General features: G+C 49.0%; 1 protein-coding gene across 4 annotated transcripts in view; it reads left to right on the top strand.

Moving 5' to 3' along the window:
* ANKRD27 (ankyrin repeat domain 27) overlaps positions 1–14,478 on the top strand; it is a 45,567-nt gene that overhangs the window by 27,842 nt on the left and 3,247 nt on the right. For all 4 annotated transcript variants that reach the window (XM_075992972.1, XM_075992970.1, XM_075992971.1 and 1 more), the window contains exons 20-27: positions 85–204; positions 1,720–1,764; positions 4,602–4,724; positions 8,934–9,131; positions 10,038–10,157; positions 11,358–11,519; positions 12,815–12,926; positions 14,308–14,386. In XM_075992972.1, coding sequence (XP_075849087.1) covers positions 85–204; positions 1,720–1,764; positions 4,602–4,724; positions 8,934–9,131; positions 10,038–10,157; positions 11,358–11,519; positions 12,815–12,926; positions 14,308–14,386 — 959 coding nt within the window. The remainder of the gene's footprint in view (positions 1–84; positions 205–1,719; positions 1,765–4,601; positions 4,725–8,933; positions 9,132–10,037; positions 10,158–11,357; positions 11,520–12,814; positions 12,927–14,307; positions 14,387–14,478) is intronic.

Genomic DNA, 14,478 nt, shown 5'->3' with positions numbered 1-14,478 from the left:
GCGGCAGTAGAGACCAGGGCCCCTCCCCGCCCTCGGGGGTCTGCGTGCCGCGTCTTTGCTCTCACCTGGGCTCCCTGGCTGCAGGTCCCCGTGAAGGCCCCTCAGCGCTCTGCGGACTCCATCAGCCAGGGCTCCTCCACCTCCAGCTTCTCCTCCGCGTCGGCGAGCTCCAGGCCGGAGGACGCTAAGAAGGACCACAGAGAGGTGAGGCTTCCAGACCGGGCGGCAGGGAAGAGGACGTGGCAGCCCCCAGGCTATGGCGGCCAGTTACGGGCGCACGGCCCAGCGAGGGCTGCCCTCAGCCTGCCTGCCGGCTGGGGGCGACTGTTTGTGTGCTGCGGCCAAGGTCACCGCCTTCGAGATGGGCCCAGCTGCACGTCACACTCCTGTTCTCCCTCCTTGTCCTTCCCTGGTCTTCGCCTGAGTGTAGCTCTTTGCCTGGTGGAGTGTGTGTGCTTATTAGAGACGGGGAGGGAGGGAGAGAGAATATTCTAAGAAAAATACAAGTAAAGTCACGCATAGGTTCAGTGATTTCAGATAATTTTACACAGAGTGTGTGTGTGTGTGTGTGTGGTATTCTCTGCTCTCCGCCCTCCATTTCCCCACCCTGTAAGCACCCCATTGATAACCTGATGCACGTCATTCCCGACTTCTTAAAAAGTTTACATAGACACATGCATGCACACATTGCATTTTGGAAACACTGACTTATATCTTTTTTTCTGTTTAATTTATCTCAAAGCTTGTTCAGCGTCAGCCCAGTAGATGTGCCTCACCCTAACGGAAGGGTGGACCACTACATGGATGTACCACAGTCCCATTGGCAGCTCCCCGTGGGCGGGGACCCCCTCACTGATGCTACCCTAGTGCCCACCACCCCCAAGATACGACCTGCTCTTGGGGGGCCCGGTCAGCTTAGCTCAATGCAGACCACAGCAGAGAAAGCCAAGAGACATGGTCAAAGGCTAACAGGGACCTGAAATCTCTCCTGGGCAGGGGTGTCCACCCTCATGGCATCCTCGGCTAGCAGACAGCGAGAGCCGAGTTCAGTACATGTAGTTCCTACATCACAGGAGTGGCAGCTTCTTAGGAAGCACCTGTGCTTCAAGGTGCCTGTCATCTCACCTTTCCACGTAAATGACAGTTACATTTTACATGCCTTAAATGGCAGTGGGTTCTGTGCACACCAGCAGCTTCCTAGGATGAATAGTTTTAGGGCTATGTTTGAAAAATACTAAATGAGTCGTTAAAAGTCCATGGATCAAGAGACAAATGAAAGCTACTAGCTTTTATTTTTTTTATTTTATTTTTTTTGAGACAGAGTCTCGCTTTGTTGTCCAGGCTAGAGTGAGTGCCATGGCGTCAGCCTCGCTCACAGCAACCTCAAACTCCTGGGCTCAAGCGATCCTCCTGCCTCAGCCTCCCGAGTAGCTGGAACTACAGGCATGCGCCACCATGCCTGGCTAATTTTTTGTATATATATTAGTTGGCCAATTAATTTCTTTGTATTTATAATAGAGACGGGGTCTCACTCTTGCTCAGGCTGGTTTCGAACTCCCGACCTCGAGCAATCTGCCTGCCTCAGCCTCCCAGAGAGCTAGGATTACAGGCGTGAGCCACCGCGCCCAGCTGCTACTAGCTTTTAGAATGTCTGTGTTATTTCTATCATTACCTTATTATTAAAATGACTTTTCTAACATTCTTTCTCCCTTTATTAAGGTAGAAAAACTTTTAAGAGCGGTTGCTGACGGAGATCTAGAAATGGTGAGTTTGTAGAACAGCCACCCACCTGTGTCTCTCGTCTCCAGTCCATTTTCAAGCCGTGGGGCTCCTCCATTCGGCCCCGCATAGAAGGCGGTGTATATTGATGAGGATTTGGCAACGGTGCCCTTGCGTTCTCCGGACAAGTGATGAGGCGGATTGGCATAAGGGCACGCGGTGCAGCGCCCCCGCCTTTTGCACGCTCACATTCCAGGAGCCGGCGAGATGTTCGCAAGGAGACCAGACCGCGTCCAGGGCGCGAGCGGGGGCTCAGAGCAAAGCCTGGGCCTGGTTTTAAGAGAGCGCGGGGTCTCGGGGAGAGACGGTGGCGGCGGTGGCGAGGGCAGAGCCCAGAGGCGTTGTTGGTGAGGCTCTGTAGGAGCTGTGGACGCTGTGACGCCTGGGCCAGGAGGCTGAGGTCTGGGGCTGCAGGGCGTCAGGAGATGGTGTGGGCTCCCTGGACCGGCACCCGGAGAGGTTACCGTGGCTCGAAGGAAGCCACCGTTGGGTGGCAGGGCACCTCCGACAGTGGGATCGGTGGACGGCGGAGCGGCCGTCGCTAGGTTCCCGTGCGCGCTTTCCCTGGTTTGTCTTCGGTCCCTGAAAGGAATGTGTCTTCCCCTGTGAAAGGAGCAGTACATTAGGCGCTCACCAAGGTAGCCGCTCTGACTGAGTCGTGTCACCAGAGAGCCTTACAGTGACGTGTGTCTCTAAAGTGCTCCACCGTCACGTTGGAGGTGGAGCACGAGTGGCTGGGTCTGATCATAACGGCCGGCCTGTGGGACATTAAGGGTCCGGACGCCGTCATCAGCGTGTTAGCCTTTGCCCAGAGGCCGCCGTTCGTCCATCAGAACGGCACGCGGTTCTGAGCGGGACAGGGGACAGGGGCGTCTGTGTCTGGCTGACGTCGGGTTGCGCCGTGTCCCAGTCTGGCTGTGCTGCTAGACAGGAATACCTGCCTCCGCCGGGCGCCGCACCTGCCTCCGCTCCCGTGGGCAGGCGAAGCGGCACCAGCGTGTGCAGGGATCAGGATCGCCCGGCTGGAGAGGAGGCACGGGGCAGGGGCGCGTGTCAGGCTCCTTCTAACAACCGGCTCTCACGGGAACTGACAGAGCCAGGGCCGCTGCAGTGAGGGTGGTCCCCGCCATGCGCCAGGAATCCACACCGCCCACGGGGCCCCACCAGCCCAACACTGGGGATCAGATTTCAACAGGAGGTTCGGGGGCTCACACGTCCGACCCACAGCCCTCCTCTCCTGAGACCTGCCCCGGGAGGACCAGCACGCTTTGGAGGAAGCAAAGGAGGCCGTCTCGGGGTACCCCAGCGCTGTGGTGTGGGCCCACGCACAGCCCGTGGAGACGCAGCGTAGACCGCTCCGTGTCACGACTCGCCTGCCCTTCCTCCTGCCGTGCGTGGGCAGGGGCCGAGTGGGGCGGGCAGAGACAGACTGCCCCATGCCCTGCCTGGGCCACCATCCGAACGAATCTACGCAGCCTCCTGGGCCCCATCTGAGCCTACCTGCTCGGCAGTCCCCACCCCGCCTCAGTCCCCTCTTCCCACCTAGAGGAACTGCGGGGTCTGCCCGCGGTGGTCTGTCGGGTGAGGACCCCGAGCAGAAGCCTTTGGTGTTTCCACCCCAGGAGGGTCTGTGCTGGGGTCTGGGAGGGGCCTGAAGGGGGAGAGGATGGAGCCGAGGGGTCTTCCTGGAGCCCTTCGCCCCTCCTTGCAGGCATATCCCGACTTTTCGGTGCTTAGAAGCAGGCCTAGAAACGTACTGTCGTTGTTTTCTTTTCTCACATTTGCTATCCTAGAAACTAGTCTTTATTGGAACATAGATTTGACCTGTTTGGGGGTCTTTTTTTTTTTTTTTTTTTTTGAGACAGCGTCTCACTTTGTTGCCCAGGCTAGAGTGAGTGCCGTGGCGTCAGTCTCGCTCACAGCAACCTCCAACTCCTGGGCTCAAGCGATCCTCCTGCCTCAGCCTCCAGAGTAGCTGGGACTACAGGCATGCGCCACCATGCCTGGCTAATTTTTTCTATATACATTAGTTGGCCAATTAATTTGTTTCTATTTATAGTAGAGACGGGGTCTTGCTCTTGCTCAAGCTGGTTTCGAACTCCTGACCTCGAGCAATCCGCCTGCCTCCGCCTCCCAGAGTGCTAGAATTACAGGCATGAGCCGCCGCGCCCGGCCATGGGGGTCTTTTCAACACTGTTGTTGGGAGCCTGGGGCAGGAGGATTCCCTGAGGCCAGGGTTCAACGGCCGCAGTGCACTGTGAACAGCCGCTGCCTCCAGCCCAGGCAACGGAGCGGGTCCCTGTCTCTTTAGAAAAACGAACCTCTGTCCCCTGGGCACTGGTGCGCGCTAGTGGAAAGAACAGAATATTGGCGAGGAGCCGGGGAGGCCGAGTTTCAGTCTGAACACCACTTACGAGCTGTGTGCGCCTGAACAGGTTGTTGACTTCTCAGAGTGAGAGAGGAGGTGTCTGGCGCTGCCTGTCGGGCTGATGACCGGGGACAATTAGATACGTGGGCGGAGGTGCTCCCCGAGCGCCCTCGGACCAGGGCTTCAAAGCCGTCACCGAGGCCGCGCCAATCTGCCCTTCTTAGGGTAGAAGAAAAGACTCTGTAACGTAGCTGCAGAACGGGAGCGGGAGCGTAAGCACAGGTGACCCTGGAGCCTCCCGAGGGAGCGGCAGGCGTGTAGGGACCCGCCTGGTGGCACAGGCGGGAAGCGCGGCCCCTCGTTGGGAACAGTTAGTTGTGTAGAAGATGCTGCGGCTGGTAGAGGAGCCGAGGATGGGTTTTGAGCTCCAGTTTCTCCTACTTTCCACCACCAGGTGCGTTACCTCTTGGAGTGGACGGAGGAGGACCTGGACGAAGTGGAGGATACCGTCAGTGCAGCGGACCTCGAATTCTGTCACCCCTTGTGCCAGTGCCCCCGATGTGCCCCAGCTCAAAAGGTTTGGCCCTGCTTCTGTTGGCGGGGCGGGGCGGGGGCGGGCAATTCTTTTTCCCCTTAGGAAAGTTCTCTGCTTCTCATTTCTGTGCCGAGTGGCTATGACTAGGTATCCCCTGAGCTACGGTGGGGACTGATTAACCAGGGTGGAGACAGGCTGGCACTCGAGCAGCATCTGGCCTGGGCTGCCAGCTTCCTGGACTGGGGGGCGCATGAGCGGGACGTGCCCCGTGATCAGCGTTTCAGCGGCTCTGGGGGCCCTTGAGTCACTTGGCAGCAGTTTATAGACAGTCCATGTGGCCAGAGCCCCCCTGGGGAGGCTGCACGCAGGCTCTGTTGCTGCCTTGGCTCGTGTTGGTTCACCCTTTGTGGGTTCCCTTGTCCCCTTCCACTGGGGGAGGATGGTTTCTCCCAGCGATAACACCCTGCACAACCAGAGTACAGAATCACAGCCAGGATACAGGACATGGGTACGATCCATGGATCTTAATTCAAATTTCCCCAGTTTTACTTGTACTCAGTTGTATGTATGTATGTGTATGTGTGTGTATGTTTAGTACCATGTCTGGGTTTGTGTGTCCACCACCACATTGGGGATAAAGAGCACTTCTCTCACCACAAGAAGCAGCACTAAAGCTGCCCTTTGGTAACCACCCACCCCTCTCCCTGCCACCCCACCCCATCCCTAACCTGGCAACCACTAATCTGTTCTTCGTTCCTGTAATTCTATAATTTTGTCATTTTAAAATATTACATAAATGTAGTCACACAGTATATAACCTTTTTTTTTTTTTTTTTTTTTTTTGAGACAGAGTCTTGCTCTGTTGTCCAGGGTAGAGTGCTGTGGTATCATCATGGCTCACTGCAACCTCAAACTCCTGGGCTCAAGCGATCCTCCTGCCTCAGCCTCCCAAGTAGCTGGAACTACTGGCATGTGCCATGATTCCCAGCTAATTTTTCTATTTTTAGTAGAAATGGGGTCTTGTTCTTGCTCTGGCTGGTCTTGAACTCCTGAGGTCAAGGGATCCTCCTGCTTTGGCCTCCCAGTGTGCTAAGATTACAGTATATACCCTTTTGAGATTGCCTGTGTTTGTTTACTCAGCATGATTCCAGGTTATTACATATAATTAACATTTATTCCTTTGTCGTTGGGTAGTATTCCATGGCATTTATACACCATGGTATGTATACACCACTCAACAATGGAAGGACATGTGAGTTGTTTCTGGTTTGGGGATAGTACAATTAAACTGCTGTGAACATCTGAGTACAGGTTTTTGTAAGAACTTCTGTTTTCATGTTTCTAAGAGAGGACAGATGCACAAGTGTGCAATTGCTGAGTCATATGGTAATTGTATGGGAATTCCATGGGTAGTTTTATAAGGGATTATAGTCTTTTCCAGAGTAGGCTGTATCATTTTACATTCTCACCAGCAGTGTATGAGTGGTCCAATTTCTCCACATCCTCACCAGCATTTGGTGTTTTCATTATTTTTTATTTTAGCCACTCTGATAGGTGTCTGTTTCAATTTGTGTTTCTCTGAAGGCTGTTGATGATGCATGTCTTTTCATGTGCTCATTTGTCATCTGAATACGCCCTTCGGCAAGATGTTTATTCACTTCTTTTGCCCATTTTCTAATTTGTTTTTTGTTTTACTGTTGAGTTTTGAGAGTTCTTTATATAATTCTAGATCTGTGGATATTTATCAGATATGCAGTTTGCATATATTTTCTTTCGGTCTGTAGTTTGTCTATGACCTCTTCATGTGGGCTTTTAGAGTAAAAGTTTTTAATTTAGATGTCTGGTGTATCAATATTTCCTTTAATGGATTGTGCTTTTGGTGCCAAGTCAGAGAACTGTTTGCTTAGCTCTGGATTGCAAACTTTTTCCTGTGTTTTTTGTTTTTAAGTTATAATTTTATATCTTGTATTAAATCCATAATCCAATCTGAGTAAATTTTTGTACGAGGTGAGATTTAGGCATCCCAGACACCCACTGACCTGCTTTTCGTTGTTATAGATTTGCACTTTTTAGAGTTTTATGTAATGTGGAATCATGAAGTATTAATATATACTGTTCTGTGTCTGGTTTCTTTCACTCAGGATATTTTTAAGATCCATTAAAATGTTGTATTAGGACTTCATTTCTTTTTATTGCTGGGTAGTTTTTTTTTTTTTTTTTTTTTGAGACAGAGTCTCACTTTGTTGCCCAGGCTAGAGTGAGTGCCGTGGCGTCAGCCTGGCTCACAGCAACCTCAATCTCCGGGGCTCAGCGATCCTTCTGCCTCAGCCTCCCGAGTAGCTGGGACTACAGGCATGCGCCACCATGCCCGGCTAATTTTTTTTTTGTATATATATTTTTAGTTGGTCAATTAATTTCTTTCTATTTTTGGTAGAGACGGGGTCTCGCTCAGGCTGGTTTCGAACTCCTGACCTTGAGCAATCCGCCCGCCTTGGCCTCCCAAAGTGCTAGGATTACAGGCGTGAGCCACCGCGCCCGGCCTGGGTAGTATTTTGTTGAGTGGATGTACCAGTTTGTTTATCCATTCACATGCTGATGGGCGTTTGAATAATTACCTGTTTTTGGCTTTGCGAATAAAGCTGTTGTGAACATTTTTGTATAAGTCTCTGTGTGGATATATGAGTTCCTGGGTAAATACCTAGGAGTATAATTGCTGGGTCATACAGTAAGCATATGTTTACCTTTACACGAAACCACCAATTTCCCAAAGTGGTTATAGCATTTTACAATCCCGTCGGCAGTGTATGAGAGTTCTAGTTGCTACCTGTCCTTGTCAACATTTGGTGTTTTGACTTTTTAGCTGTAGCCATTCTGATAAGTATGCAGGGGTATTCCAGAGTATGTGTGTTTCTGTTTTCCTACTTTTTCATTTGTTTTTGATTTCTGAGGTATACTGTACGTAGAGTAAAATTCAGCCTTTAATTTAGCATTTTAGCACCGGTTTTTAAGAGAGAGCATTTTTAACCATCAAAGTGAATCAGGTAATCACTGCTTTAATCCTTGCTCAGCCACATAAACACTGACATATCAATTCAGTGTATGATTCATATAATTCCACCATCCAAATGTGTGATTCAACATCATGATTTAATGTTTGTTTTTAGTTACATAGGCTACAAATCAGTTTTGTTTGCCCTTTTGATTAATTATTCTTATATTAGCATGGCTGACTTAAAACCTACTGTGAATAGTGAGGACGTTTCTTGGTAAAAATGAAGGTGAAGTATGGAGATAGCAGCGTGGTTTTGTGAGGTGTGATAAATGAGGGCGTAGTCTTGTAATCACCACAGCAATGAAGATGCAGAATGTTCCATCACCCAGAAATACTCTCCTCCCCTTGTGGTCTTCCCTTGTCATCTGCTGGTCTCCTGGAGATCACGATCTGTTTTCTGACCCTTTGGTTTTGTCATTCCTGACTCTGATTTGTATTTCCCCGGTAACTGATGGGGAGAAACATCTTTTTATGGCTCATTGACCATTCACCTATCTGCTTTTGCGAAGGGTCTGTTCACATCTTTTGCCTGTTTTTTTAAAAGTTGGATTGTCTTATGAGTTGTAAGAGATTTTTTTAAAAAAATTAAATTAAAAAATTTTAAAATTCTTGTTGGTAAAAGTCCTTTGAGATATATGTATTGCAAACATTTTTTTCCCATTCTATGATTTGCCATTGCATCTTAATTGTGTCTTCCAAAGAGCAAACATTTAAAATTATTATTAAGCCCAGTTTATGAAACTTTTTTATGGTTTTTCTTTTTTGTTTTATCTAAGAAATCTTTGTTTATCTCAGTGTTGCAAAGATTTTCTTCCATGTTACCTTCAAGAAGTTTTACAGGTGTAGCTTTTAAATTCAAGGCTGGGATGCATAATGTTTGTGTCAGGTGTGGAATGCAGGTTGATGTGCAGTGTTTCTGTACGTAGATATCCAACTGCTCCAGCACCACTTACAGACTTTGCTTTCCCCATTGGACTGCCTGCCGAAACAGGGCATCATTTTAGGGGACTTCATTTATTATAAACAGAAGTTAATCTTTTGGTCTGTCATACCTTAATTCACCTGTGGGCAGTTGAGAATCTGAATCCTACTATAATCCCAAATTTTACATGGGAGATGTCGGGGGCAGATGGCTTAAGTTTCTTCGGCCTGATTTCTTGAATACTAACAACTTTGTTTCCATCTTTTGAACTCAACAGAAGCTGGCAAATGTTCCTGCCAATGGGCTTGGTGTGAATGTGACCAACCAGGACGGCTCCTCCCCACTGCATGTGGCCGCCCTGCATGGCCGGGCGGACCTCATCCCTCTCCTGTTGAAGCATGGTGCCGACACAGGTGCCAGGAATGCAAACCGAGCCGTCCCCCTCCACCTGGCCTGCCAGCAGGGCCACTTTCAGGTACAGGTTCCATCTCTTGGGCAGTGTAGCAGGGGCCTGCCTTTGGCTAGAGCCTCGCCTGGTGGGAATGATGCAGAAGGGCAAGGGTTTGGTGGCTGGCCCAGGGGCCACTGCCTTCCTCCCAGCCCACAGGTTCTGCAGGGCACTCGGCAGGACCACTCAGCCCTGGAACGTGAACTCCGGTGCTCCTTGGGGGTGGAGCCAGCTCCTCCTCAGCCTGCACCCCCGGCCATTCACATCTGGTTGCTACAGAGGCTGTTCCGGTTCTGACCCCCGCAGGAGCTGTCTCTTGTGCGTGGGTACTTACTGGTCATCTTGCCACCTGGACGTTTCCCAAAGCCCTCAGTCTGTGCTAAATACACTTTAGTGCTTTATAAAATGTGGTCATGGCCCTATAGAAGGGGTTCCAGAGAGAATTCTGGAATAATTAACTTTTTAAAAATCCTGTTTTTCTTCCTTAGAGTATATAAGTGTAAAAAAAAAAAAAAAAAAAATCCTGTTTTTCTTTTAGAAAATGATTTATGTGCATATTTTTCCATTTTCCTCTACCAGTTCTACTGTAAGCATATTCCGGGTCTTCCGGCTCTCTCCTAAATGCCTGGTACAGTGCTTCAGGTGTTGGTTTCGTAATCTATGAAATTGGGTAATGATTCCAACTCTCCATAGCATAGGTATAAAGAGTAGATGAACACATGAGTGTCTAGCACGCACCTGGCACAGAGGTAGACCCTGGGCAAATGTTAACTCCTCCCCTCTTCAGCTGGTCTCCTTCCTCCTGAGGGTCAGACAGGTGACATGCGACTAAAGAGTCTTCTCAATGGGCTTAGAGAAAAGTCTGAAGAATATCAAATTAGAGGATTTCTCCCTGCAAAGTACAAGGCCGAAAATTTTTCTTCTCTGGACTAGGTGGTGAAGTACCTGCTAGACTGTAATGCAAAACCCAATAAGAAGGATGTAAGTGGAAACACGCCCCTCATTTACGCCTGCTCCGGTGGCCATCATGAAGTCGCAGCTCTGTTGCTCCAGGTGAGGGTCCTTCATAGCCCTGCCGGCAGTCACACCTGCTCTAGTTACTGTGCCACCTTTGCCCAGTGAGACCCCTGGCACTGGAGACGGAAAGGGCCTCTCCCCCTGTGCCGTGAGCTGGTCCACCCGTCAGTCACAGGCCTCTGGGGAGAAGAGCTTGGCACCCACGTTTCCACACGGGGTTCCCGGATGGAGTGGGTTGGTGCCTCAGCGTCTGTCCTGCAGCCAGGATGCGGCGACAGGGACCAGTTCGCCACCTGTGCTGAGGTGTGGGACCTCACCTCGCTTAGTGGGTATGCTGGGCTGTTACCTGAGCACGGACTGAGTGGCCTTTTGTGTCACTGCTGCCGTTTTCCCTCTTGATAAAGGTTATACGAATTGACTAGGGAGGAGGATTTAAAGCAGCAGGGAAAAACCAACCCATCCCTAACTCAAAGGCAACTCATTGTGGTGGACTTTTAAAAAATGTGTATAGTTTTTTTTTTTTTTTGAGACAGAGTCTCGCTTTCTTTGTTGCCCAGGCTAGGTGAGTGCCGTGGCGTCAGCCTAGCTCACAGCAACCTCAAACTCCTGGGCTCAAGCGATCCTCCTGCCTCAGCCTCCTAAGTAGCTGGGACTACAGCCATGCGCCACCATGCCCGGCTAATTTTTTCTATATATATATATATATATATATATATATATATATATATGTTAGTTGGCCAATTAATTTCTTTCTATTTATAGTAGAGACAGGGTCTCGCTCTTGCTCAGGCTGGTTTCAAACTCCTGACCTCCAGCGATCCTCCCGCCTTGGCCTCCCAGAGTGCTAGGATTACAGGCGTGAGCCACCGCGCCCGGCCTAAGATGTGTATAGTTTTGATCAGTTGTTTTCTATCTTGCTGTTTTTCATTTGATGCAGAAAATCGTTTATTAAAACCGTAAGTTTTAATGGTTGCACAACCATGGAGGTGCCACACTGTTTTTTTTTTAAACTGCTCCTGCTCCATACATTTAAGTGGCTTCTGTTTTTTTCTGCCATGATAAGTGCTGCAGTGAACATCTTTGCCCACAAATCTTTCTTCTCAACACGACTTTTACCCTCCAACGTTTTGAGAGATTCAGGCCTACAGCATGTGTGCCACGGCGAGCACCGTGCGCACAGCACCGGGGCTCCGCGCTGGCGTCCCGGCACTCCTGACAGTGCCGCTCGCCTTGCAGCACGGGGCCTCCATCAACGCCTCCAACGACAAGGGCAACACGGCCCTGCACGAGGCTGTGGTGGGCAAGCACGTCTTCGTGGTGGAGCTGCTGCTGCTTCACGGGGCGTCGGTGCACCTGCTCAACAAGAGGCAGCGCACGGCCGTGGACTGCGCCGAGCAGGTAAGTGGGGACAGCCTCGGAGCCCAGGGAGCCCCGGGCTCCCTCACGGATCTCTCTGGATTCCTCGTGTCTGGAGTGGATCTGAACTAGCAGCCGCCAGACCTTGCATCGCTGTGCTGGGCTGAGGTGTGAGCCGGAAGTCTGCCAGGGTGGCTGCAGACCTGCCTTGCCGGGGATGGTTCCTGCACAGGTGGCTTTCAGAGGCGTGAGAGGAGGTGCTCCCTCCCTGTCTGGCACACTGGCGTGCAGGCGGGTGCCCAGGGCGAGGAGCAAGGCCAGACGTCGTTGTGGCGTCAGCAGCCCTGCAGTGTGGAGGCCCTGCGTTGCCTGAGCGGCACGATGTAGAAAGTGTGTGCAGTTTGTGGATTTCAAACTCCTTGAGTTCTGTAAGGACAGTGACCACCAGTTTACCACTTGTCCAGTGCTGTGGATATTCGCTACGGAGAATTGGGGTGAAAAATCCCCCCCCCGGGGCTAAAATACCTCTTTTTTGTTCCTGTTTTCATGCTGAATCTTTATCTAGTTGTCTACTCAGGAGAGATAGCTAGCAGGTTGTTGAATTACACAACTGAAGTGTTAAAATCACCATAAATCCACTCTACTCATAGCTTTATTATTTATTTATTTTGAGACAGAGTCTCACCCTGTTGCCCAGGCTAGGGTGCCATGACGTCAGCCTAGCTCACAGCAGCCTCAGACTCGTCCTGGGCTTATGCAATCCTCCTGCCTCCTGAGTAGCTGGGACTACAGGCATGCACCACCATGCCCGGCTAATTTTTTATATATATTTTTAGTTGTCTGGCTAATTTTCTATTTTTAGTAGAGACAGGGTCTCACTCTTGCTCAGGCTGGTCTTGAACTCCTTACCTCAAGCAATCCTCCTGCCTCGGCCTCCCAGAGTGCTAGGATTACAGGCATGAGCCACCGCGCCCAGCCAGCTTTATTATATTAATTTTTAATTTTCAGCGGCAGAATTGAAACATGATAAACTTTCAGTTTAGTACTATCTCAAATGATGATGATAAATGTGTTTTTTTGAGAACTTGCTATGTGGTGAGCCCTCGATAACCTGGTGACAACCCTACAGTAACCGATCCTATTGCCAACCCAACTACAAAGAGTGGTTGCGTGCCCACGGCAGACAGGCTGCCTTCACCACCAGGCTTTGTGACCTCAGAGTTGCGTCGGTAGTTGGTGTAGCCACACCAATATTGACATTCAGATTGACAACAAGTAATAACCTGCTGAGAAAGAATAAAAACTATTACTGTTACCTTTTCCCTTTCAAATTGCAGAATTCAAAGATAATGGAATTACTTCAGGTAGTACCGAGCTGTGTTGCCTCATTAGATGATGTTGCCGGAACAGACCACAAGGACTGCGTTACTGTTAAGATCAGGAAAAAATGTAAGAACTCACATTCTTTTTTTTTTTTTTTGACTCTGAGCTTGGGTTCATTTAGCAATTCACGGGCAGTTGTTGGTTTTCATGTAATTATAAATGTAAAATATAATCATGACTGGGGGGAATACAGGCACCAAAGAAATATATGTGACATCCTAATTTATCAGATTAGGGGTAAACTTTTTTTTTGATACTGGTTTTCTGGTTGATGGTAATGCTGTTTCCTAAGGAAATAAGATAGAAGCTGTCAACATTACCTTGAAGGTTCAGGCCTCCACTTAGGAACTGGAGAGAGGAGGAGCAAGCTCTGGTGGTTTCTTTCATGCTTCGTGTTCCAAACACAGGTGTTCTTCTGAGCATTTCCCGGACATCAAGGGCAAATGCTACCTTAAAAGATGTTTGTTTTTTAATTTGCAGGTGTACAGATGTTGATGGTAGCAAACACAGTGAGACTGAAGTATTTTCTTCTTTTTTAAAGGTTTAGGAGTTCAATTTTTTTTAAAAAAGAAATTGATATTGCAATGCAATAATGTGAATAAACCCACTCACACATCTAGATAATCCTGTGACTGTCTCACATAATTGGCTGTAGCTGGGGAATATCAATGTATTGAAGATTTTTTTTCTTTTTTTTTGAGACAGAATCTCGCTTTGTTACCCAGGCTAGAGTGAATACTGTGGCGTCAGCCTAGCTCACAGCAGCCTCCAATTCCTGGGCTCAAGCGATCCTCCTGCCTCAGCCTCCCGAGTGGCTGGGACTAGAGGCATGTGCCACCATGCCCGGCTGATTTTTTCTCTATATATTAGTTGGCCAATTAATTTCTATTTATAGTAGAGACGGAGTCTTGCTCTTGCTCAGGCTGGTTTCAAACTCCTGACCTGGAGCAATCCGCCCGCCTCGGCCTCCCAGAGTGCTAGGATTATAGGCGTGAGCCACCGCGCCTGGCCTGTATTGAGGATTGATCTTTCTGTTTTGTGGGGATTCACACAGTATAGGTTGAGTGTCCCTTATCTGAAACCCTTGGGACAAGAGATCTTTCGGATTTTGGACTTTTTCAGATGTTGGAATATTTGTATTATATTTATCAGCTGAGCACCCCGAATCAGGAAATCAGAAATGCTCCAGTGAGATTTCCTGTGAGCATCACGTCAAAGAGATCAGAAACTTTCAGATTCTGGAGCATTTTGGATTCCACATATTTGGATTAGGGATACTCAACCTGTAATAAATAGCTATACGCTATGTTTCTTTAAGCAAATTCAGTGCTTAATTTTCTAAGTTTTGGGGAACTGACACAATTGAAAAACTACATCTGTGCTGTAATTTTAAAACAATTTTTAAACTATTTTTGTAGTTTTCAGATGTTTATCCTTTTATCTACAGGGAACTCAAAAATGTATGATCTGCCAGATGAACCTTTTACAAGACAGTTTTACTTTGTCAACTCAGGTGGTCAGTTTAAGTGAGTATAAAATTCGAGTTGATTTCTGTGCTTTTGACCCTACACTTTACTTATAACTGAAGCAGGTTGTTTAGCTTTAACTGGTTAGGGAC

Source organism: Microcebus murinus, chromosome 16 (assembly GCF_040939455.1).
Source record: "Microcebus murinus isolate Inina chromosome 16, M.murinus_Inina_mat1.0, whole genome shotgun sequence".
Lineage (NCBI taxonomy): Eukaryota > Metazoa > Chordata > Mammalia > Primates > Cheirogaleidae > Microcebus > Microcebus murinus.
Note: the sequence above shows the minus strand (reverse complement) of the source record. Positions and strands in the feature narration are given on the sequence as shown.